General features: G+C 44.0%; 1 protein-coding gene and 1 long non-coding RNA gene across 6 annotated transcripts in view; both read left to right on the top strand.

Moving 5' to 3' along the window:
- Positions 1 to 8,183: 8,183 nt before the first annotated feature.
- On the top strand, positions 8,184 to 8,524 carry LOC120322766. Its single transcript, XR_005562667.1, has 2 exons — positions 8,184 to 8,266; positions 8,367 to 8,524. It is a non-coding gene; the product is annotated as an uncharacterized LOC120322766 (long non-coding RNA).
- Positions 8,525 to 15,795: 7,271 nt separating this feature from the next.
- AKT1 (AKT serine/threonine kinase 1) overlaps positions 15,796 to 25,634 on the top strand; it is a 75,102-nt gene continuing 65,263 nt past the window's right edge. Inside the window, exons 1-3 of one of the 5 annotated variants that reach the window (XM_039378967.1) lie at positions 16,980 to 17,395; positions 19,144 to 19,232; positions 22,743 to 22,919. In XM_039378967.1, the coding sequence (XP_039234901.1) occupies positions 22,874 to 22,919 (46 nt within the window). In that variant the 5' untranslated portion in view covers positions 16,980 to 17,395; positions 19,144 to 19,232; positions 22,743 to 22,873. Of the gene's footprint in view, positions 15,861 to 15,951; positions 16,282 to 16,979; positions 17,396 to 17,432; positions 19,233 to 22,742; positions 22,920 to 25,634 lie in introns of those variants that run through there. The other 4 variants (XM_027716420.2, XM_027716418.2, XM_039378968.1 and 1 more) reach the window with 4 other exon arrangements.

The raw sequence follows: 25,634 nt of genomic DNA, 5'->3' as shown, positions 1-25,634 counted from the left end.
ATTAGAACTGAAACTAATTACTGCATGGTTGATGACAGCTGAGAATATTAAGCACCGCCACTGAATTATGCCTTCAAAGGCAATGAAATGACATTAATTTTCAAGTTGGGTCAGTTTATTTGTCCAGCTATGATAATATTTTTTTCCAATGGAAAGAACAATGTTTATACTAATTGTCATGAGAATGTCTAAGCATTTTCTGTGACTAGTAATCAAATTAGGGAGCTGCGAGTGTCTGTAAGTACACCAATGTTAGTCTATTTTCATATTTAAAATTGGCCTTTCCCACAGCTCGTTCAAGTTTATGTTCTAGCCACATGTCCCACAGATAAATAAACAGATGCTCTATATAAAGAGTTAGATCATATTCTGAATGAGTGAGGAACATATGTCATCATTAAGGGAAGCTTCGGTGCCAACGCTGGCATTAAGGTAGAGGAGAGAAAACAAGGAAGAGCTTGAAATAGAGCAACATAATCCCAAGGAAGTTGTCAAAACCAGAAGAGAGGTTATTTGTGCTAGAGTTGGCAAGAAAATGTTCTGCAGTTTTTACTGAAAAACAAAAGAATAGCTAGAGGAAATTTTGATTTTTAATTAAAAAACATCCTCTGTTGTTGGTAGTTCTGGGCTGAAACCAAAAAGTAGGCTTTTTTACCTCAACATGCCAAATCCCTGTGTTTTGTTTGAACTGAACTTTTTGCAAGATATTTAAAGTGCCCAGTTTCCCAATGAAAACAACAAAACAAATAAAAGTGAAATTTCCCAGTAATACTTCTCTTTGTTAGAAGTCTAATTTTTTTTTTCAAGTAAGAAATTTCAAGGAAATTTTTCTTTTCGTGCCGCTGATGAAAAGAGGATATCCAGATATAGCTCTTGATAGATCTTTACTGTCTGAATGCAACCAGATGACATTGCTTTATTGTTACTGTTGTGTTGTGTGCTTCATAAATAGAGACTGGAAAGACAGTTCATGCCCAAGAGATCATTGTAATCTAAATATAAGTTTTTTAGAGGTTTTATTTATAAAATGTACAGAATCAGGGGTATTTAATTGCATGCGGAGATATTGTTCAGAGCAAAGTACTGTGCACACGTAAAAAGAATTTTAGTTCTGAGGTTTTGGGAAAATCCTTAGTGAAAACTCATGCTATAAGTAAAAACTAAAAAGAAAAAGAGAAAAAGTTATCTGCAAACACTTCAAGAATTTATGTGCAATTTGGTCATAGCAAGTAAGCACAGGACTGACATGGAAAACCTGGAAAAGACCAAAGAGCTCCCTGAAGAACCAAAAGAGGATGGGCAGAGATCACTGATGCAATTAGAGGGTTTATGTAGGATATTGTTCCAGGTGATGGTTGATTTCCTAAATAACATTCTTGCTAAGATACATCCAAAGGTGCAGTGAATAATAATGCACAAAGAGCTAGAAGGACAGAGCTGCTGTTAACCCCGATTTTTATCACTAAATTCCCTGAAAAAGGGTTTATTTTTTGGAAGGAGTCCACAAGAACTGGGGGAACCAAGGGTGGGGAGAGACTGTCTTGAGGAAATGGAAAGACCTGTTTCACCGCTATTGGTGTAGCACGGGGGGATCAGGATCAGGAATTTGGGGGCCAGGCTGGGAAGTCTCTGGCCAGTGGTACACAGGGAGGAGGGACGTTCTGCATCTGCACATCATGCACCACCTCCGGAGGAGGCTGCTGGATTTAGCAGCCACTTTTGGCTGCCAGTTGCATCGGTCAGTGGCAGCGTATAAAGAATTGGCAGTACATGGCCGGAACTGTGTGAGACTTGGCTGCCTGCACCATCTTTTTATGCACTTAATTTGAGAAATGAGTACACGACAGAAATTTCTCATGGCCTGACGCGACAGAAAACATCCAGTGCTTTGTAAGCTGAAAACCTCCTATAAAGCCCCAGATCCAGGAAACACTAGCTTGGCACTCTGGATTTGGAAAAGAAACTTTACTGGAAGAGTGTTAAAAGGATTTTTGGAGCAGGATCATCCATACCATCAAGCTTTATGTTATTTCTTGTCCATGGTGGTGCAACTGCCCTTCTCTCCAGGCCTTCAGCGTTGCCACTAAATGAATCTACACCAACCAGCCCTTACCAATGGGTCCTGAACTGAACGGGGAGTGAGGGAAAGGTGCAGCCTAGACTGGGGTGGCTACTGTATTTGTCTTCTCCCAGTTGTTGTGGCCCTCACCACCTGCTCCAGGTCCCTTGGATGGGCTGGTCTGAGGCTGACTGGAAGAAGAGCAAAGCCATAGTTTGCCAAACACAGTCAGCAGGCACTGGCAGACAGTTGGCAGTCAGGTGTGTTCTTACCTTGCTCCAGCTATTTCATTTATGTGACACTTTGGGGGAAACATCTGGCACAACATCTGACTGACATGTCTCCAGCTACGGAAAGCTGAGAAAAATCAAAGCAGCCACCAGGGATAACAAAATGCCTTTCTGTGCATCTGAAGCCTCATTTTCTTCTCTCAGCCACCAGACACGAGCCAGGGGTGATTCAGCTGAGGTCAGTGAAGGACAGGCTAAAGATAGTGTGAGCTTTGGTTAAAATGTTCCTGCCTAATGGGACAATCCCTTAACCAGGCCATCTTAATTCCCTACTTGCACCATCACTGATTTTCGGTAAGACCTGGGATACGGTCTTTCTCTCACCTCAGTTTCTGTCCTTAAATGAGGGAAGCAAGAGGCTGCTTTGGTCACAGGTGTTGATATCTGCCAGTGCAGTCTAGAAGAGTTAAATGTAATTACAGCCATTCTGGCTCCAATGATGATTGTATGTAACTTTTGGTGAACATCTAACAACCAAAGGTAAAACAGGATCAGGAGCTGGAAGGTGAAAGGCTTCCAGTTCAGCCTGACTGTGTAAAGTATGTTTTAAGGGCAAATGGTGAACCACTGCAACAGCTTCCCAGTGACCATGGTGGATTCTCCATGCAGAGTATCTCTAGGCAGTCTGGCTTTTTTTTCTGACATTAAAGATAGAGGTTCTAGAGGACCAGAAATGTGTTATAGCACTTACTTTTCCTTCATCCAACACCTGATGTCCTCACTACTATAAATTAAAGATAATATTTCCTATTATGTGAAGGAAGCCCAGGTCTCTGCGGGGCTCAGATGCACGACCCAGTTACTGTGAGTGAACAAGCTACCTCATGTCAGGTGAGATGTGGTAACTCTGCGGGTACTTGCTCCTACAAGCAATAACAACAGCTCCCTACAGCAACTGTGTGCTCTCTCGGCTTTGCTTTCCCCACCACAAGAAGTGCCATTCGGCTGCCTTTACAGGAGGCGAAGCATGCGCACGGTGAGAGCAGTCACCCCGCTCAGCTGGGCTGGCAAGCACTGGCTTGTCAGGTGGCAGTAACTTGATCAAATCTCTAAGCACTAATACTGAAATTCTGCTGAGAAGACCTCTTCAGAGATGTGGTCATTCTTAAGGCATCGTAAAAGTGGATGTGGCTGTGCAGTGGCAGAGTTCAAACAGGGAGCCCACGATCTTCTCCCCAGGTCTACGTGAAGTTCTCCAGCTTTGTAACCAGTCACTGCTGCTGTTATCCAAAGCAACTGCTTAAAACACTTTCTGCTGTTGGAATACACCAGAACAGCCCTCCTCCCACATCCAGCCCCCGTATAAAATGATCTAAATGCAAAAGAAATGACTAAAAGAGTGGTTTTGGAAATAATTAGGTCAATTAGAATGTAACAAGGAGAGTGGTCTAGACATAGAGAGCATTTAAATTAGCAACAAACTGTTCCATTTGGGTTCTTCAGTTCAATCAGCTATTTAATCATCAATTCATCTATGTGAATTCCTAGCAAATTGGGGAATTTGCTAATTTAACGTACCCTGAAGGTGGTGACTAAATTATGTATCAATGTCACTGATGCCTGCTCTGTCTAAAGCATAAGAGAAACGCAGCCAGGCTCTTCAGAGCAGAGAGCGGCTCTGGTGTCACACACTCTCCAGGGATGACAGGAAATGATGTGTTTTAGAAAGGTCTGTAAGGTTAAAAAAGACACTCTTGTTCTGCATTAGCCAACCTGAATTTCATTTAAACTTTCCTTGCCCAAACCTGAAGCTCAAATGCAAAGCCGCTGAAAAAAGAGAGGGAACTGAAATAAATTTCTTTCTCAGCATGTCCTGTACTCCAAAGTGGCAGGAGGCCATCTTTGAAGCCAAAGGTAATAAACAATAATCACTTTTATAAGTGATACAGTACAAGCAGATCTAAAAGTGGAAGATGATATAGGAAACCATAGCATCCTCTTACATGATACATTAAGAAACTAATCCTGTGGCGTGTACAGCACTTCTCCCAGGCCAAATAAAATGCCATCAGTCTCACCTTGTGGGGCTAACCCTTATCTGGGTGAACCTGTCCCCTGTGGAAAGCCTGCACAAGAGTTATCCATCACTCAGGTCACTCCTTTAATTGTAAGTGACACATTAAAAAAAAAATCTGTTCTGACTTTATAATTGATGCCCTGCCAGAAACAGTGTCCTTCCTCTGGGGCTCAGGTGTGATCCTCTCACATCCTTCTTCAGGACTGACACAGTCTTGAGTGAGACTAAAATCAAGCTCTGAAGAAAACAAGAGTACAGTGTGTCTCTGAAAGGGATCTTTGCAGAAAACATGGGTGGGGAGGGAGGGAATGGAAGATGAGGAAGTTGGGTGGAGAGGAAAACAAAACTCGAGTTTTTGAAAAGTCTAATTTTGTGCTGCACAACCTGCATGTTTTACCCTCTTTACCATTCACTTTCATTTAGACTCAGCAATTTGAGGAAGCCCCTGCTGTGTAGTCAATAACAGATTGTGGATTCAATCTCAGGTCCTGCAAAGAGCAAAAATAGATGCTATTATTTGTCACATAGTAGCTCTGCTTAAACCTCCCGTAGAAAAGGGCACACTCCTGTCTAGTGAGAGCAGGCTGGCAGTCCCAGAGATCCCTTCAGGTATGGTGGATGGAGTGGTACCTCTGCAGGTAAGAGGCAGTATCATTCCAGCATGAGGTGCTCTTTGTCAGCACACCGTCATCTGCAGGGGTTCCTGAGAGGTTACGTGGTGACTGGAGAACAGGCCGAACTGAACGTCAAAGAGTTCAGATGCTTCTTGAGTGGTATTCAAATGCCTAGAGATATAGGGATGGGTGCAGCCTTGGCAAGATCTTAAAAGCAAGATAAGGAGGAACGAATAATTAGGCATCTGACTGGAGCTGAAAATTCACATCTCTCCTCAGGATTGGTGAACAGCTCTGGCTAAAATAAGATGCAGTTTGAATCTTTGCCAGTTGCCTGTATTAAACTGAACCCTTCTTTTTTTTTTTTTCTTTTTTTTTTTTCACTTAAGATCAGAGATTGCTTTGTTCAATGTTGGAGCACGTCAGAAATTCTTCTGTGATCCTTGGAAGTCTAAGTCAGGGGAGCGGAGAAGAAGGAGTTCCCATGTTGCTGCATTTGGCACTGGATGCAACTGAGTGAATGCTGCCTCCAGGTCTGGGTCTGTGATTCAGCAGGGATTTTGATAAACTGAAGACGCTGCATAGATGCAAGTACTCACCTTGCTACCTTTCCAGGCCTGCTTTTAGGACATTTGTCTTGGTTAAATACGAAATCCAAAGAGAAGGGCCCTCTGCTCACAACAGGACTGGCTGTTTTCAGAGGAGTTTGCCCTTCAGGCCAGGGCCTTGCACAGAGATCAGCTTCCTTCCGTAGGCACTTGCTGGCTTTAAAATTACTTGCACCCTTCTCTAATGGGCCTGATAATGGCATGGATCTGGCTGACCCCAAGCCCTTGGGATCCTAAAAGGTTGCAAGCACCATCACTACAGCCCAGAGCAGAGCCAGGAGAGGAGTTACAAGAAAAATTCCCTTTGACTTCAGCAGAAAGTGAGATTATTTGGGTAATAAATGAATACAGCAAGTATAGACTAATGTGGCCAGATCTGAAATGAAAATAAAGACAATTTTAACATTCCTTTACAGTGCATGATTGAAGAATTTGGTCACACGGCAGGAAAGAAGGTCACTAAAGAGAGCTCTTTTAACAGAAGCTCATTCGTATTTTAAACTAGTCACATGCCTTTTAATTTGTATCTTCTCTGATGTGAGTCCCCACTTCCTTCATCTTTATTTACATTGATCTGTTTTCATAATTTGCTTTGAATTGCAAGCAGACTTTTCTCTATTAGCCAGTTTGAAAAGGGCAGCAGAAGCATCCCCACTCAACTCCCGTTTGCCCTGTGGAGGAATCATTTCTCCTAATGAAAGAGCATCATGGCAATCACATTGACATGATGCATTTTATGCTGACTGGTCAAGATCAGTTTTAGAAACAAACTGTAGCATACAAATGTTTCTGCTCTTCCATTTATCTCTGCAGTCTGGCACACATCAAATGCATTCCACGTCACGTCGTGGACGAGAAAAAAGGTTTGCATCTAAAAGGGTGGGACCCACAGCCAACATTATCAGAAGTGTTCCACAGTGATGCCACTGTGGCAAAACACAGATTTTGATCGGAGAAACATATATCATGCTCGGAAGGACAGCAGTGTTTGTAAAAGCATGCAGTACATAATGAGGAGAATTTCATCACGCAGAGCGAGGAGATGTGTCAGCGGCTACAAAGCAATGATTTAATTCATACGTGAGAATAATTTGATCTTCAGTTTTCCTCCACGTTACTTACTACACCCAAACAGCTTGTACAAGCTATCAACGGGCAGAAATTGTGAAGGAGTTATGGCTTTTTAAGATCTGACTTTCTCAGCAGTTGCAAATGCAAGAGCAGAATGCTGATTAGCTCTAAGATGACACAGGCATAAAAAAAAGGACCCCAGGAATATAATAATTCAAGGCTACTTAAAATGAGATGTGTTTTTGTAAACATTACGCAAATAGTGATTTGGGGAGTCTGAGCTCTGAGCTGAAAGCCAGGCTGGATGTATTTCCAGGGAATGTGCAGTTAGCACCTCGACCGTGATAAGATTACAATGAGCATTTTTGACTATTGCTAACTATAAATTTGAGCTGTGTGGGTCAATGTGGTGACTCAGCAATCAAAGTTACTTCATCCTGCTGCAGAGGACTGCAGTTCGGTTTCCAGCACCACGTTTAGGATTTCCAGGGGGAACAGGAGATGAGTCAGGGAATTAGAGCAACCTTGCATTACTTAACTAGTGCTTGTGGCTTGATCAATGGCACTGGGAAGGCTCTGCTGTAGGGAACCCCTGCAACAGTGTCGCAGTGTGCTCGCTGCTACAGAGCGCTGTGGAGGCTGCCAGTGCTGTCAGATGAGGGGGGAAAATAGACGAGAGGAGAAAAAAAATATACATACAGTCAGCAAACAATGTGAAAATTTACTGTAGCATCACATGGCAGACATTATTTACCTTATTGTGCATCAACTGATGCACACTGTATCCCATCTGTGATGCAGGTAGACACAAAACTTTATATCCCACGGCTAAAAAATACTGCTGTTTTCTAGGTACAGCCAATCCCTGCTAAACTGGAATGCACACAAACCCCACGACGTTCCTTAGAGCGGGAGCGTGTCCTCGCCGGTCAGCTGCAACATCGGGCAGGTAATTAACAAATGCCTGGATAAAACGAGCGCAGTCTTGTTTATCAATCAACATCCTATTAATTAGCTCACGTGTCAATTTTAATTGAAGTGATTTGTATTAATAATGGTTGTCTATGCAAGTTGTGTGGCATACCTGCAGGGATCTGTGCTTGCTCCTGGGCTTAACTTTCGGCAAATATTCTATCCTAGGAAATATCTTCACAATTTCAGAACACTGATTTTCTGAGAGCTAAATACCTGTGTAACTGATGGCTATTTAATAATAGAACCTGTGTCTGGGAAACCATTACCTGATAACTATATCCAAAATGAAAACAGAATAACAGTGTTATGTAAGAAACTGTCTGGCTGAATCCATGTAATAAAAAAGCTCCAATGACACACATAAGGGGGTAACATTATTTGCAAATTATAATAATAGCTTTCCACATCTGTTCCCATGAAGAGGGAAAACTGTGTGGCTGCTGGTATTTTATTCAAGGTTTGACTCGATCTGTACTGCTTTACATTTTGCAAAAAAACCCCACAAAACTCTATTACTCTCATCATTTTACCTTTTCTTATCTTGTTCAAGGCAGTGCTGTAGCTCAGGTTACTCAGAGGTTGTCATCATCCCAGGATCAGGTTGAGCATCTTCTGGAACTGAATTATCCCAGGTGTGCTTTCAATTTAAAAATGACTCTACTAGGACAAATATTAGGACAATCACAGCTGCTTCTGTGCTACTGAACATGATTGTTATTTTATCATTTATAGGCTTGTCAGAGCTCCCCGGTGCTGCGCGGTGTGTCCTCGCACGTCACAAGAGGCAACGTCTGCCCCAAGGAACTTATAATGAAAAACTGCAGAATGGGCTGGGAGAAGGGAATTAATCAATGATTGACTTTCTCTGCATTAAATACAGGTGTGTCTGAGGTATGGAGATTCAATGACTTGGCTAGGTTACACGGAGAGTCTATAAAAGAATTGGGAATTGAAAGTAGCCCTCTTCCATCTAAATCCAGACATGTTGAGTCATCAGTCAATAACAAGACTGATTTCCATGGCAGTAGTGTTTGGAGGCTTTAATCAGGTTTCATGTCCTATTATGCTGGGTACTGTGTAAATATAGAATAACAGATACTCTCTGCAGGCATGTCCTTAAACAGATCCCTGCTGATTTCAGTGGAACTCTACACGTCCAGAAGGGTACCCTGGGGTAGATCTGATTTTCTAAATAGGGATGAGACCCAGTAGGTGGGAGTAAAACCTGCAGGATTTATGGGGAACAGATTATAGTTAACAGGATCACGGGGGTGCCCGTGTAAGGCGCACAGTTAGCAACTTCATTGATCCCTTGTATTATTTTGGAAAAGGGTAAATCACAAACAGAAAATCACAAACTTTTTCAGTGGCACTCTGGTACCTATATGCTTTGAAGTATCTCAGTACTGGTGTTTTACTGAAATGCAAGGTTTTCCTGCCCAAGCATAAATCAAAAACACTTAAAAGAACTGCAGCAAAGCTCTTTTCCATTTTTTTTAACATGGTCTTTAGCAAAGAGTAACCTCTTTGCTGACTTAAAATGCGGGACTGTGAAAGGTAAATGGGTAATAAAGATGCTATAATGGGAGAACCGTGAGCATGTTTGGAGGACATCTGCTGAGATGTTATCGGCAGCAAAGAAGCCCTGCCCATTCGGTGACATCATTCTCTCCGGCTGCCAGCCTGTCCTGGCAGGCTCAGGGGCTGCAGCGGGAACGCTGTGTGAGAGCCAGGCTGGATGCGGCAGTGGGCTTGATTCCCTCTGGGCTGGCAACCAGTAACTGGCTGAGGAGCAGCCACTTCTCCAGCCGAATGCAGATGACAAGGCTGAGGCCAGTGAAGGCCGCAAGGCCGGTCAACTGGTTGATTCCTCTCACCGTTGCCTTTTTTATTTGAAATTTTAGTGTGTATTTTAGATGAGCACCAAGAAGCTCCTGCAGAGACTGTGCTCAGCACTGGACATGGACGTGCCGAGAGGTAGGTCCTGTCCCAAATAGACCCAAAGGGATGGTTGTGTCCTGTTTTATACAGACTCTTGGTGGACCCAGCTTAATGCATGAGCCATTCTGGTCAAGGCTGGGATGGGAAGTTCATCAGACAGGCAATGTTTGACGACTCGACGTCAAAGAAAACTGATGTTATGTGCCAAGTATGGTGAGGGATGGGGTGGGCAACCAAGAAGGTACTTGTTATATTAGGACACATGCAGGGTTTTTGAGCCTGAATTTTGCAGCCGATGTGTCTCACTCTTATTCCTAATATCCTCTCAAACTTCTCCCAAATATCTTCTTAACTTCTGGATACCATCAGCTGATGTGGCAGCAAATGTTCCCAATTCCTGAGTCTACATTAGCATGCTTGAATCAGGACTGTGCTGTTGAGGCAAATCTCCAGATTGTACTGATTTACTGTGGTTTGGTTTGTATCACAGATCAGTCTGGGAGTGCATGAACTGAGCTCCCTTCCAGTGAACCTAAAGCAGTGAGATCCTCCAGAGCAGTCCACATGAACTTTGGCCACCACTGGGCATATAGTCCATGGGACCCCATTACAGTTAGCCTGAAACACCCCCACTTCACTGAAACACCTCTGATGTGGAGATGGGGTCTTCAACATCCACTGGATCACTCCAGAAAATCACTCCTCCAAGGCCACAATTGCTCACTGCTGAGGGCAGAGGAAGAGGGTTTAGGCTTGGAGACAAGCCCAGCCCCTCAGAGCAGGATGGACATAACTCACTCTGGCCACAATGCGCAGCAGCCACCAGCCTATCTGCAGGCACAGCTAACAAAACAAGTGTAGATGTAGCCAAAGGACAGTAAAAGTACTCAAATGTTTTGTGACAAAAAGTCAGGCAGAGAAGGAGAACTCAGTGATTTCACTGAGGGCAAGTGATAGCATAAGCTTAAACCTGATTAAAAATCAAAGAACTACAGGAGAGAAATGCTCAAATAGCAGAAAAAAATTATATTTAAAAATATATAAATAAATATTTATATAATATATAAATTATTAGCAGGGCTCTCCTTTCATAGGACTGCTTCTTGTATTATAAATAAAGCAGGATCTGAATACAAATGAAGACATCAGTAAGCACAATTTTGTGGCTGCAGTAGCCAGGGGGTCAGACCTGAATGATGCTGAAATGGTCACTTCTGCCCTTCAAAGTTTCCAAAGTATACAATTTTGAGCAGGTGATTCAAAGCGTAGCAGATTGTCACGTGCATGCAGATGCCATTAAAAACACACTGAAGAAATTAAAAGCAAACCCTTCTCTTCTAGTGTTACTATACAAATAATAAAAACACTTGCCAGTCCACTGGATAAATATCCTACATATATACATATACATATTTTAAAAGATATGGGAAGTCCCTGTCACCATAATGCTTAAAACCTTAAAAATTCGATTCCAACTCTTGATCTCCAGGAAACTGCAAATCTCATGAGGAAAACTTGAGCTGCTCTGTGCTGGCTGTCACCTGGAGCTCAACACAGCCAGAACCAGTGCTCCAAGAACCCATTTGCTGTGCCTGTGTCCTCATCCAACAGCACGGCTGCTGCTCCTTGCACGGACGTCTGCATGTGGGCATCTGCAGGGGTAATCGACCCGTGAAACGAAACCCAAGTTATTATGCCCACACCATGCTTAACTGTGTAATTTTAGGTAAAGAACATAGTTAGCATTAGGTGTGTGAGGGTTGGGAATGCAACAGGAGTGTGAAAGTTTTTATTTTTCTTTTAATATGTGGCTATAATGCCAGTGTTTCAGTCTCAAAGGATTTGCCTATCTGACTGTAGTTAAGATTGTGATGTTCCCTCACACAGATCATTGGAATTTCAGCATTTTCAGGTATCTTCCCAGACCTAAGAACTCATGACGTGCTACTTTGTAAGGAGAGGGGAAAAGCAGCAGTTTGCAGCAGACTTCGGTCCCTTCAGATCAAAGCCCAGGTCTTCTGATGTGTGTCTACAGTGCCTAACGGTGCCTGGTCCAGGCTGGGACTTGTGGTTATCACTGTAACAACAAAAGCAACTGCAGTGGTGTATGGCACAGAACCGATATATTTGCTATTTTTGTTTGTTTTATATATAAGTAGCCCATTTTCTATGCAAACCAATTCAGTTCCTGTTTATATACCAAACTACCCACAGCATGTTTGCTGCCCCTTGTCATGGCTGTCATTATTCCTGGTGAAGAAGACTCTACTGCTCTCACTTTGGAGCTTGTCAACGGCACTGACACCCTGCCATCCCAGGGCTCTCCAGCTTTGGCACCTTGGAACAGAAGCTGGAAACCAAAGCTAGGTCTTCTGTCTGACTTCTCCCAGGGATTTTAGCAAGCCATCAGGAAGAGCAGCAAACAGGCCCCATTCAGTTCTACTCTTCCCATTACCAGTTTAGCTGACACTTAGCCTTGTAGGAAATTCATCAGAGAAGGACAAGCAAACTCATACATCTATTTATTCTCAAGAGGAATTTCTAAAAAGCAAACCCACAATGTTTCAGCATGACTATATATTAATTATTTTTTCCAGAGAGCTTGCTATTGTTTTGCTATTGAGAAATACACCTTCAAACATTGGATTTGCTCAGTTTTAGAAGCACAACTACGTTTATTATATTTGGTGCTGTGAAAAGCACTTCTAATTTGTATTTTTATTGAGCTAGACTTTTGTTTCAGACCAAATCTGAGTTGTTTGTCTAAAAGCTGTTAGTGCCTAGACTTAGATACTAGCTCAGTAATTCTAATAGGAAGTCATACAGTTTTTTCCTTTGAGTACCTCTGAGTACAGCCCACCTTTTAAAAAGGGAGGAACAAATTCTCTGTTGGCCCACAAAGGTGCTGTCATTACTTGAAATCATGGAACAGAGCTTGTTTTACTGAGGGTTAACTCAGTAATTCCATTTCATCTTACCATGCTAGTCTTTCTTCTTATGCCTGACTGGATAAAAACCAATTTTATCCAAAGCTTCATAGTTTAAACATTTTAAAATAATTTTTAAAAGTAACACTGAACTATATGCTACCTATATATATGCTCAAAAAGGATGGGAACAGGACTGCCTGCTCTTCTGGCATGGTATCAATACACTACTGGGCAATCAACCTTTTTTTGCCACTAACTCCTACATTCAGTATTTTCAGGTAATGTAATACCAAGGCACCGTTGATGCACCTTATCCTGAAGCACTTAATAAACGAGAGTTAACAGATGTGAAATCTGAGGAAGGGTTCAGGGAAGTCTAGGGACTTCCCTGAAAATTAGGGTTTATAGACTATAATCCCACTGATGATAACTGAGTGATAAAAACCACATTGTTTGTATTTATAAAAATTCTTGAGTGATTTCATTGTTGTCAAAGAAAAAAAAAGCTGCTTTTGTTCATTGTTGATACAAAGTCACTCTTGTTGTTGCAGACCAGGCACTTCCTACTTTACCTGGGTATTTTTATCCACAGTACTTTGCTGTGTTTGAGAGATAAGCCCTTACTCCAGACTCTGAATCACACTTCCCCCTCAGATTTGGGGAATGTCAGATCCAGATCAGGATCCAAACTTTCTAGTTGGGGCCTGTCTTTCATCATGGTAAATCAACAGCCGGCAAATCTAAACAATAAGTTTGTGTTGAAATTTGGATTTTTTTTTTAATTGTACTTCCTTTCTAGCAAACAACAGAGGTTTATTTTCTTCTCTTCAGGACAGAAAACTGTTTACTCTATGATCTTATTTTTTAAACCGCTGCTTCATTTGCAGGGGGAAGTCCTAATGACCTTGCTCACCACACAGCCTGGGAGCTTATCAATCAGGACAGGGTTTGGCAGGAAGGCAAGAAAACTCTCCTGCAATCAGATCTATTACCAGAGATCCCCCTGCCTGGACAGAAGTGTCTTACAGCCACTGAACTCCTGTACTTACATGTGCTTTTTACTTCTAGGTGTAACTGAGGCCTGAAGACTCAAAATTAGTTCATAAATTAATTTTCTCCTTGTTTTTGTTAAGTAAGATACATGTCTTCTGAGCTGCCTGCAAGCTTTGCACACTAATGATTAATTTAATTTTAAATATATCTTCAATGACTACCTACATTTTAATATACACTAAGTACTTTGTACATAATATATGGCAGGTCAAAATGTGATCACAAACCCAGATTTTTCCTTTCCATTACCTTTACATCTTAGAGAGTTCCCACAGCCATTCCATTCTGCCCTGGCACCAACAGAAATCTTTCCACTGACTGCAGCAGCTGAAGATCTGACCCTAAACTAGGTAACTGGGCCAGTGCCACAGGGTCTGCTTACTCTGCTAAGTTCCCTGAATGGTACATTTTAAAAACTGCACTGAAATATGCCCCAGTAAACCTAAAGGAGACACACAGAAAATCCTGCAATGGTATAGCTGCTCTGCCAGGAGGAACTGGTCTGTTCCCTGGTGGGAAAGGAGGCCTTGCTCTCTCTGCCTCCCCCATGAAGAAGAGTACAGCCTTTTTTCCTCTGTCTCATTGTTGGCTCCTCTAGCACACTGGTGTACCCAAAATCCAGCGACACATTTGATGCTCAGGAACCCTGATAACAGATATGATTAGTCAGAGCTAGTTGATAAAAACGAAAGAAGAAAGCGAATTTCACTAAATGCTTACAATCATTCACATGATGTCGTAGAAAAGCCTCTTATTATATCCAAAGGGTTTGATACCAGTGTAAAGGCAGAGCTGTATTCCCCATCTTTACTGCTCTAAGTGCGTTATGCACTTCTATGTTGCCAACAGTGCAAAGCTGTGGGAAGATGGGCTGTTTCCTAAATTCCAGCCAGCTTCCGAAGGCAGAAATGCGATCACTGGTGATTGTACGTTTCTGAGGAAATCCAATCAGTTCTTACAGCCCAGTTAATGTTTATGGCACTGTCAATTACAGAATAAACAAAATCCCTCAATGACCAAAGAGGACAAATTCTGATAGTGGGAGGGTGGAGAAATGTAAATCTGTCATAGGTGTTTCCACAACATTGTTTTTCAGAGCAGAACGGCTCTCAAAAACATTACCAAAAATACTGTCATGCTGTAAGCAATAGTTGAAGTAATTTGTGATGTTTTGAGCCATTCCTGCTATGAGAGCAGGACAGCCTCAAGTGCAGCATCCAGACTCACTGCCCTGGCCCCTTCACGGGCAGTTCCTTAATGCCTTGCAGACCATCTGCTGTGGAAAAGAACTATCCTCCAAGGTACTGTGATACCTCATTATTTAATCAGCTGGTATTTTACAGGACCAAGGGAAAGCTCCGAGCGCAGAGAAAGCAGACTGGCACCCCATATTTTTGGGGGAGCTTGCTGGAAGCGCTCCAAGAGATTTAAAGGAGCTTGGCCCTTCCCAGAGTTCAAAATGCCAGGGCTGACAGGTCTTCTTCCCCATGGTGGGGTCGGGTGCCCGTTTTTTGGGGTTGCTGTTTTTCCAGAGAAGGGCAATGAATCCTGTGAAGGGTCTGGAGCACAAGGGTTATGAGGAGCAGCTGAGAGAGCTGAGGGTGTTTATCCTGGAGAAAAGGAGGCTCAGGGGTGACCTTATCGCTCTACAACTCCCTGAAAGGGGGTTGTAGCCAGATGAGGGGTCGGCCCCTTCTCCCAGGCAACCAGCGATAGGAAAGGATAGTGTTAAGCTGTGCCAGGGAGGTTTAGGTTGGACATTAGGAAGAATTTCTTCACAAAAAGGGTGATTAGACATCGGAATGAGCTGCCCAGGGAAGTGGTGGAGTCACTGTCCCTGGAGGTGTTTAAAGAAAGCCTGGACGTGGCACTTGGTGCCAGGTCTGGTTGACATGGTGGTGTTCGGTCAAAGGTTGGACTTGCTGATCCCAGAGGTCTTTTCCAGCCTAATTGATTCTGTGATTCTATAAAACTGTCCACGCTCCAGGCACCCGGCCCTTAGGCCGAGTCAGGGGAGGCCACATCCCTCGCGGGGCTCAGCCACCCCCAGCTCCCCGGCCCAGGGCCGGGGGAAGGGGGAACACGGCCCGGGGCCAGGAAACGCCGCCCTCGGGGCCTGGGGCCGGGCCGGCGGGTGGGCGGAGGGGGCCGGGCCGGCGGGCGCTGCCCCGCCGCGCTGAGGGAGCTCGGAGGGCGGCGAGGCCCCGGACCCCGAGCGGGGAGCGGCGCGGAGCGGAGCGGGGCGGCCCCTCGGCACGGGCGGGAAGCGGCGGCGGGACCCGGCGGCCGCTCCGCGGAGGATGTGAGCGAGCACCGCGGACACGCGTGCGGGACAAGCCCGGCCCGGGCGGCGAGAGCGCGGCCGGGGGCGCGGGGGGAGGCGGCGGCGGAGCGAGGCGAGGGGCGGCCTCGCAGGGCGGAGCGGCGGCGAAGGCGAGCCGGCAGCCGGAGCGGGCGTGCGAGCGAACCCCACGGGCCGAGCGCCTGCGAGAGGGGGAGGAGGAGCCGCCCCGCCGCCCGGGGATGGTGAGGAGGAGGCGGCGGCTGCCGGGAGCCCAGTGAGGCCTTCGCTCGGCGCCCGCCGCAGAGCCCGCCCGCCTCGCCGGCCGCCCCCTTCCCCCGCTCAGCTCGCTGGCTCGCTCCCCCCTTCCCTCCCCTTCCCCTGCTTCCCTCCCCGGCTCCCTTCCCCTGCTGCCGCCGCCTCCTCCCGGGGCTCCAGCCATGTAAGTGACCCGCTCCCCGGCAGGGAAGGGCTGGGGGAAGGAAGCGCCGGGGCCGGGGCCTGCTCGGCGCGGCCGCATTGTGCGGGGCCGGGAGGGACGGGAGGGCACGGGGAGGGGGCGGCCGCCCTCCCTCCGCCTCCCCCGGCCGGGGGCTGCCCCGGCGCCCCCCGGGCACGGCCGGGCGGGGTGGGGGGCGCGGGGGGCCGGGCTGCGGGCGGCCCCCGGGCCGAGCGGGCGGTCGCGTCCTGCCGGCGGGCCCGGGGCGGACAGGAAGCTGTTGGCTCCCCCAGGATGCGGTGGGGGAGAGGGCGGCGGGGCGGGGGGCTCCCCTCGGGCCTGCCCCGGCCCCTGCCCGAGCATCCCCCGGGGAAACGGCGGTGGGGGCGACCGGGAGGGGATGATTTGTGTTATTTCTGAAACGGCGACGAGCGAAGTAGCTGAGCCCACCCCCCCGCCTTTTCCCACCTCCCCCGCCCCCATTTTCTCCCCTTGTCTTCTGCGGCCGCGTTGTTCAGCCCAGCTCCGCTTTGCGGACCACTGAGTGTTTGCCGACGGGGGTGTGATTCTCTCCGTGGGCATTTGGCGTGTGTAGGTGGCTGTGCAGCGCTTGTGGACTTGATTTTTTTTTTTTTTTTTGGTTTGTTGTTTGGGGTTTTTTGTTTGTTTGTTTGTTTTTGGTGTTTGGTTTTTGTTTTCTTTTTGTTTTTGCAGAGCTGTCTGCAGATGCCTCTCCCGACACCCCCCCCTCCCCCCAGTTGAAATTCTGCAATTGCCGAAATGTTCTTAGAGACTTGTAGGACTTTTGCTTCTGTTTCGCTTGTAAAACACATAATCAAGCATATAAACGTGCTGGTGCTTTTTATGTATTTTACTGACAAGACGCTGCGAATGCTAATACAGCTTGTACCTTATCGGTAGCGTGTCCCTCCCCAACCCCACTGGGGGAAGCATTTAACTATTTTGCTTTGGTTTTGTACCACGTTTAACATATAAGAAGCAAATCCACGATTTGCGCTTGTTTGTTTTATTTATACCACAGGAGGGATGTACATTTCAAAATACTGTTATAAAAGGGAGTTACTAACACTTATTGCTGAAGAATATTTGTTTGCAGGTAAATAAATTTGACATACTGCATGACTAGTAATTACTTTTATGTAGTAGTTAATTTCATGATGACAGCCACAACATTTGTCTAGTTAACAGATTTAAAGACACTGTGGAATTACCTTTGATTTTTTTTAAATAGGAGGGTTTGTGTTGTGTGTGGTGTTTATAGAACTGATTTTGGTGTACAGCAGTGGTAAATCAAATTTAAGAATTGATCCAGTGTCCACGAGTCACTTTTAGCTCCAGCATTCACTTACAGTCTTATAAAAATGTCCTGTAAGTGATTACATTAACAATTAAATAGGCTCATGACTGACTTTATTTCTTTGGGCACAGAACAAAACTTGTCATAAATACTTTAAAATGGAATTTGACTGAATGCATCTCAGGTTGGTACAGAAGTTCTGAGCAGCACAGTTCTTAAATTATATGAGCATAAACTGTAAGAGGACTTGTTCAGGAACATAAAGAGGATTTTGTCTGGGCTGCAGAGGGGGCATGAAGAAGTCACTTTTCTGCCATCACTCAGTTTTGAAATAGGCAGCTTAGTTTGTCCTGTCAAACTGTAGTTGTGGTTGCGGCTTGGACAGCTGGATGTCGTAACTCTGGCCCCTCACCTGAACGGTATTAACCTCCTGTCTATTGATCAGCAAAGGCATAAGAGCGCAAATATTTCAGGTTAGGGTTTTGTAAACCTAGATTAGGCTAACGGATTGAAAAAAAAATGAAAGTAGCTGTAGAGATTTTTGTTTTCTAGTTGGCATTTTCTCTATAGCTTAGTATCTGAGAAGCCTTTCTGAACCTTGTGATAAGCTGCACTTGCTGCCGTGCAATTCCAGCAGATGTGGTGTTGTTTGACACACAGCATAGAGTAGTAAATTCTGGTGACCACACCTAAGTTGCGGCCCACAATGCCTTTTTGTAAGGGAAGCTGAGATGCTGGAGCAACCTGGTCCTTCTAAGCTTCCTTGAAAGCTGTCTGCCCAGATTTGGTAACTGGGTCATGGTGTAAAGCTGCTGCGGGCTCAGAGGGCCTTGAGCACGTTGGAATCGCTGCTGCTCCTGTGAAACACCCAGGGCAGGATTTGCGTAACCAGGAGATGTACTTCGCTGGTCAAAGCCTGGTGGGGACATCTATCTGTACGCTCCACTTGAAATGTTGGCTGGAGCCCAGCTTGGTTGTGTCTTTGCTGTTTAGGTGCAGTTGGTTGTCAGCTGTGAGCTTACGCTGGGAGGAGAACGTGGGTTGCTCGTGGCATCCCATGTAATGGGCCCAAACACACCCCCCTCTGCTCCAGTCTGGTTCCTGTGTCTCGTCTGCTCTCATGACAGTGTCATGTGGCCATGGTAGGCAAACATGGGCATCTGGATCCTGTTTTGCCTGGTCCTGCTGCTGTGCATTATGAGAACATGTAAGGATGTGTAGCACATTTGGACTCCGGGTGTCCTGGGAGTATCAGGAATATGCCACACCAGGGCAGTGGACATCGGTAACTGGTGGTGTGACAGGCAAAGTATTAGCCCAGGAGAATGCTTTGCTGTAACCTGCTTTCTGATATGGGCTAACTAGTGCAGCCTGGACACAGTCTGACATGCCAGGACCGAGACCGGTGAATCTGATTCTCTTTTAGTCCCTTGCTTACTCTCCCTCATGAAGATGAGGTGATTACTGTAGATGCTCCTGTATCCCGTAAGCTTAAGTTTCAGCTTCAGCATGATGGAAAATTTCCTTTTCTTCCTCCTCTGCTTTAGGGTGTGAGTGGAAACGAATATAAAATTTCATATTGGAAAGAGGACAAGGAGGACAGATTCATCTCTTAATTTTGTACAGACAAAAGAAGGTGAGCATAACATATAGAGAAGAACAAGAGAAGGAGCTCTAAGACGACTCTCCCAAATACGGAGAAGATGGTTCTGCTCCACCTTCTGTTGGGCGGTTGGTTTGACTGACTCCTTAGAGCAGGTTTTGCTGCTGCAGTGCCTAGGGAAGTGAGTTATCTCATTATTTATGAAGAAGTTAATAACCTTTAAGGAATTAATATACACGCAAACCCAGCGTCACCATGATATGATGCTGGTGTCATGCCATTCATGATTTACTGCACTTCAGCTGCATGAGGAATACTTCAGTGTTAAAAAAAATATTATAGAAATGCATTTTGAAAAACAAGCAAAGAGAAGGCTAAGAGAAAGACCAAGTTGTTTAGCTTTTGACAGTATTCAGTCCTGTGCAGACACAGACTGGAGCAGCCAGGTCATACTTACCTCAGATGCCCTCTGTTCACTGGGAACCATTCCTAGATGGCCATAAATGAGGACTGTAATCATTCCTTTTTTTTTTTTTTTTCCTCTAAGGATTTTATGGAAAAGGAACTTTCTCTGGTTTACGCATCTTCAGTAGTACGTTGACCTATAGTTAACTTGCTCCTCTATTCCGAGAAATTCCTCTTGCTTGCTGCCACTGTCTTCAATAATGTCTTTTACTAAGGCAGATATATTAGGCACAGCTTGAGTGTGTGTTTTAAAATACACGAGATAGAGGAGGTTTGCTGCTGTTGGAGCTGTGTCTATGGACATCTTATTAGATAGTGAGAAGGGATCCCCGGCTCTTCACAGTAAAAATAGCTCAAGTTTCCCCCTATGAAATAAGTGCTCTCACATAGCTGACTCAAGGACCGAGGTGGAACCCATGCTGCAGGTTGGTGTCAGGGAACGTTTGATGTTTTCCCACTTGGTTGTGCCACGCTGCCTCTGCATGGCTTCATATAACACCCCCACCCACTTCACCACCCCTCTTCCCTGGAAGAGCATGGGCAGGTAAAGACATACCCCTGAGAGCAGGGCTGCAGTTGCCCGATGTTTCTTGGGTATAAATTGTGGGGGAAAGGCAGTCCAAACTACTTGGACACCACAGAGAAGAAAAAGCAGTTTCTCTGAACTTTGGATTTCTTTGTTGATCTGCTTTTTTTGGCTCTGTTGTCATTCAAATTCAGATTATGAGATGACAGCTTAGCTGATGACAAGCAGGAGGCTGCCAAGTGGTAATCCTGGCAAATGTTAACCCAGGAAAACCTGGAGTAAGTTAGTTGCAGATTGCAGAATTTTAGTCCTTCATGCTTTTTTCTGTTTTTAATAGTAGGACTGTCCTTTCTACAGATTATTTTGGCTCGTAGCTTCCTTTTTTATGTATGGTTATTGAAAAGAGTATCAATTGTTCAGTGCCACTAAATCATTGAATTCAGGGTGCAGAGGGAGGTTGCACAGTCCCTGTGCTCTGTGACTCGAGATTAGAAGCGTTAACTTTCACACCTGGGTGTTGCATTTCCATATGCAAGTTGTGATAATCTTAGGGGTTTTGTTCAACACTTTGCAAATTGCTCAATGCTCAAATGAAGCCTCCAAGCATCAACAGCATAACCTCTTGACATCAACAAGGAAGTCTAGCTTACAAGACTGTTGTGCATGCAGTTCTGAAAGGAAGAAGAAAGCCTGCCATGTTCCTCAGGTTCCATCCTAATAGCTCTGCAGCTAAAGGAGTTTGTTCCTAAGTAACTCTGGCAGCTCTGGGTTTCTGGTCTCTATTCTGCAGCGTATTGTGTTCTCATATTTATTTATGAAACTGATGAATTCTTACATGTCACTTGTTCCAATGTAATTCTGTGTGTGTTTTCCCTCCCTCATGCAAACATCTGTTTCATGGAGTCGATAATTATGACTGGTGAGATTGGCAGATTAGTAATTTGGGAAAAAACCTCAAACCCACCTTGTTTCTGGGGAGAACTAGAAAATAAAGTGTTAACTGGAAAAGCTGAGGAATAGTAATAAACAGTGTAGGTTCCTAAACAAAGTGTCAAGGGAGTGACCTTCTTTCTCCCCATGGATTTCTCCTGGCGGTGATGGAGCTTGTTCAAATTTGAGCTCTGTATGTTGAAGGCTGCCTGTTTCAGAGCACTGTGATCTACGGCACAGAGCCCTCAGCCCCTGCTGGGGTTTTATTTCTAGATTGGCTTCATTTTGACCACCTGTTTCTTCCATCCAGTGTTACGTCTTGGTGAGTTATGGGGAATTAGTTGCTTTTTAATCTAATTTCTGATGGATGGCTATCACCTGCACGCTCAGAGATAATTGATGCACACGTGCCAAATGCATGCAGCGATGGTATATATTTGTTAGGTGGTAATGTGATGTCTGTAGTTGGAGAGATACTCCAGTAAGAGCCAGGTCTTTGGTGGGAGGTTGCAAATGTTGCTGGATTTTGTTTTATTAAAACTGGTTGGTTACTGCTGGGAATTTGTCACCAATTAGGTTTTTTGATCACTCAAGTAATACCAAATTGAATGGCAGCATGGACACTCCGGAGAGCACAGAAGACATTGAAGAAAAACAGGGAACATTTGTGCCACAAGCAGAAAAATAATCAGATTCAATTTAGAAGAATAATAAAAGCTAATGCATTTGGGAAGAGATTACTTTGAATGAGGGAGAGAAATGCACGGAACATTTCTGTGGTAGTCAGCCATGAGCAAGGCACATTTTCAATAAGATATAGCAATTCTGAGCTACTTAGATAGGGACTTTGTCTCATAAAGCAGAGGGGTAAAAATCCCAAATTGCACTTGGGTGTATTTCAGTGTGAGAAAGACAACAGCAAACTGCAGTGCTGTTAGGGAAGAGCAGTAAAATTGATCAGGGCGCTATAAGGGCTGATTTAGGATAACAGAAAGGTACATGAGCTTATCTGTGGTTGTTTGTGTACCTCTAGGAGAGGTAGAAATGACAAAGGTAGACAAGATGCTTTTTGGGGAGTCGAGGAGATTTGAGTGGGATTAATGGGATGATGCTGAAGGTAAGAAAATCTGAATCAGCATGGGAATATTTACTCTCAAAGGTTTATCTCTAAGATATGCCATGTGCTGGTTAATAGAGTGCCATCATACTGTAACGACTCTTTCAGAAGAGGTTCTGAAGGTCTTCCTTACCAGGAAATATTGAAAACTGGACTTTGTGAAATTTCAGAATTTTTATTGTTGTGAAGAGTGATGTGGTGTTGCAGAGGTGGAGGTCTTGAATCAACCTGTAATTCACTCTGGTAATGCTGTGAGTCTGCCTGTGATCAACCTACTCAGTGAAGAAGCAGGACTTCAGCAAGCGCATACCTTGGCACCTCCACCCGCCGAGATAGAAAAATCCTTGTGAAGAGCTAAGCTTTTGTTTAGGATTTTTAATAATAATAAACCAAAAATATCCCAAACCAACACCCCAGCAGTGAAAGCTAATTCCTCGCGTATCCCTTACTGTACGTCTGTGACATGCTTTGAGATGATGGTGTATTGTTCTTTTGATCCTTTTAGAGATAGCTGGGAAGGAGAAAAACGGAGAAAAAGCCCTCGTCCCTCTTGTGGAGCCTTCTGCTGGAGTTCAGGAATTTCAACAGAGTGATCTTTTGGCATAAACTGGTTTTTCAAGAGACATTCCTGCCATTATGAATGAAGTAGCAATAGTGAAGGAAGGCTGGCTTCACAAACGAGGTAAGTGACTCTTCCCTCCCGGACAGTGGATTGACTGTCTCCCGTGCAATGATCTGGTGTTTAGCAGCATGTCTTTAAATAATCCATTATTTTCCCCTTCACCTTAGTGGGAATATAAGGACTGTGTGTGACTTTCTTTTAAGTTTTAGAAAATGCATGTACGAGGAGTTTTCTTTGTGTGTGTGTGTGTTTTCACCGAAAACTGCTTTGAAAATGATGATAGAGATAGCAACTGAAAGAGATGCTACTTAAGTGTTAGAGGTTAAACTGTAGCAAATTATTTTGCTTTACATGTAGGCCTGGAGCTTTTCTTTTTGTGTTTGAAGGGAGGATTAAGGTGAATCTTTTTTGAAAAATATGCCTGTACTCCGTGAGTAGTGCTGTGCTCTTGCAGAGACTTGCTAGAGAATGTGCTATTCTGTTTGTGTCTGAACTGGTCTTGGTACCAGTGTCCTGGATGGGAAGAATAGCCTCGAGTTTGTGCACACTCTGCATTTCTGTTGTACCACTAATGCCGTTTGATTTTTGTAACAAGTCTTTCTTCTTGACAGAGTGGCAAAACTGATAAAACAGTCACGTGTACCATTAGGCATTTACATTCTTAAATGTTTTCTTCCCAAAACAGTGAGTTTGTTCTTTTCTGGGGAGGTGTTCATTTTCAAGTACCACAGCATTGATCCTATATGGTACCTCACTTAGGTGTTTCTTTATATTCTACTATCATTCCTTGGAAAGGAGAGAGCACTGACAGGTACTTTCCATAATAGCGTCATTTTTTTTGGACCAACAACAGAATCTCTGTGCTCCAGCAGTAGGGAAGCTTACATGGTTCTGCAGACTCAGGATTTTTCTAGAGGGTTTGCAGCAACTTGCCTGAAGGTGCAAAGGTGTAGCGTAATTATTTATGGAAGAAATTATAAATACGTTATCGTAACCTGGATAAAGACTGATGGTTCTGCAACAATAAGAAATATCTAAGAATTTAGAAAACATGTTGATGATCTGTGTTTTAAAAGGGTGGAAGCATATATTTCTAACAGCTGGATATGCAGTGTAGTTTAGCAGATTGTTTGATGCTTGATGTACAAATGTTTTGATAAAATTTTTTCTGTTTTGTTTTTCTTTTTTTGTTCCGGTTTATTTCAGTTGGAAACCTCTTTGCACTCATTAGCTTAAACAGCTCATTCAGTAATTCTGGTGTACCCAGGCTGCCTTGTTCTGATAAAGTATTTGAGAATTATGCTGTGTTTGGATTAAACAGGAGAAAAGAAACACAGAATTACGCTTCCCATTACCATTTATGAATCTAGAAACTCTTCAAATCAGAGAGATTTTTTTAGTTTAAACAATGTTTTTAGGTTGAGGGATTTTAGCTGTCTTTTGTTACAATTCTTCCTGCAATTATCTGTAATTTAAAAAAAAAATTGTTATTTTGAGGAACACTGTAAAAAAATCGGGGAGAAACATTTACTTTAGAAAGTATGAAAAAGGTACTGTCAGGACGATTCAGAGCAGATGTGTCTGAAACTTTGAAACAGTCATGTTATGTTTCAAGCATGTCTGTGTTTACTTTTGAGAACTGAATTTTTGTTGTTTCTAGGATTATGATAAAACTACTTTCAAGTAAGGAGACCTCTGGAGGAGATCTCAGTAAAAGATGCCCAGATCTCCTGATCTGACTTTTTTTTTTTTTTTGAAATTGCCTTAGAGAAACAGATTATTATCTCTTATAGTTTGCTGATAATACGATGAGATTATTTGCTGAACACATTTCTATTTCCAAAATGTTACTCTGCACGTTCTGCGTATTTGATACAGCAAATTTGTGCCCAAACGCCCAAACTGTTAAACGTGTCTTGGCATTTTTTGGATGCCAGGTTTCCTAATCTTTTTAACCTGTTTCCCAATGCCTTTTTACCCTCTCGGTATGTGCAGTGACACCTATTTCATTCCACTTATTGACTTTGCAGTTATTAATTCGGTGTTGTCCATGCGAGGAGGTTTCCAGAAGGCAGTGCTGCATCTTAGCCTGCCAGCATGTCAGATCTGTTATTCTCTTGGTTTTGTAGCTGTTTTGGAATCAATTGACAAATTCAGTTCTTTTGACTGGGTCTTGGTCAGGGGGTAACTGATCCACTTGTGTGTGTGTGTGTTTTGTAAAGGATCTTTCTTTTCGAATAATCTAGACTTATTGCCTGACCCTATCAGTGTGCTGGCTCTGCCAGATCAAGTGCTTCAACCACAGGATGTTTCCAAAACTGATGTCTGATACCATGAGCTTCTGAAGTTGAGGCGTAAACAGTAATTACTGCAGGGAGGGACTGCTAAAGGGGGATTTTTAGATATAGGAAACATATATTGTTTGTCTTTTGGATCATTTATAAAACCAAAGGTTGCACTGCAAGTGTTCTTTAAAGATCTTAGGTCTTTCCACATGCAAATATTTTAGGTAGTGACTGTCCGAAATCCAGATTGGGCAATGATGTTCTAACGTTCCCCACAGCTTTGGTTGGATATGGTGTCTCTTAGTTCACGTCCCGAGCCGTTGAACAGCATGGCTGTGTGCAGTGAAACAATTGCTACATCTCACCCCAGCAGTGGCTTAATTTTGGTGGTTTTAATGAGTTGTGTATGTATAAATCAGGCAGCGAAGTGCTCTGGAGCCCTTCTGGATGGCAGGTGTAAGTAAGCATAAAGCCATCATTAGCAGGAGCA

The sequence above is a fragment of the Pipra filicauda genome, unplaced genomic scaffold, assembly GCF_003945595.2.
Source record: "Pipra filicauda isolate LSUMZ 115617 unplaced genomic scaffold, ASM394559v2 scaffold151_size3305965_pilon, whole genome shotgun sequence".
Taxonomy (NCBI): Eukaryota; Metazoa; Chordata; class Aves; order Passeriformes; family Pipridae; genus Pipra; species Pipra filicauda.
This window is presented reverse-complemented; position numbering and strand designations above follow the sequence as displayed.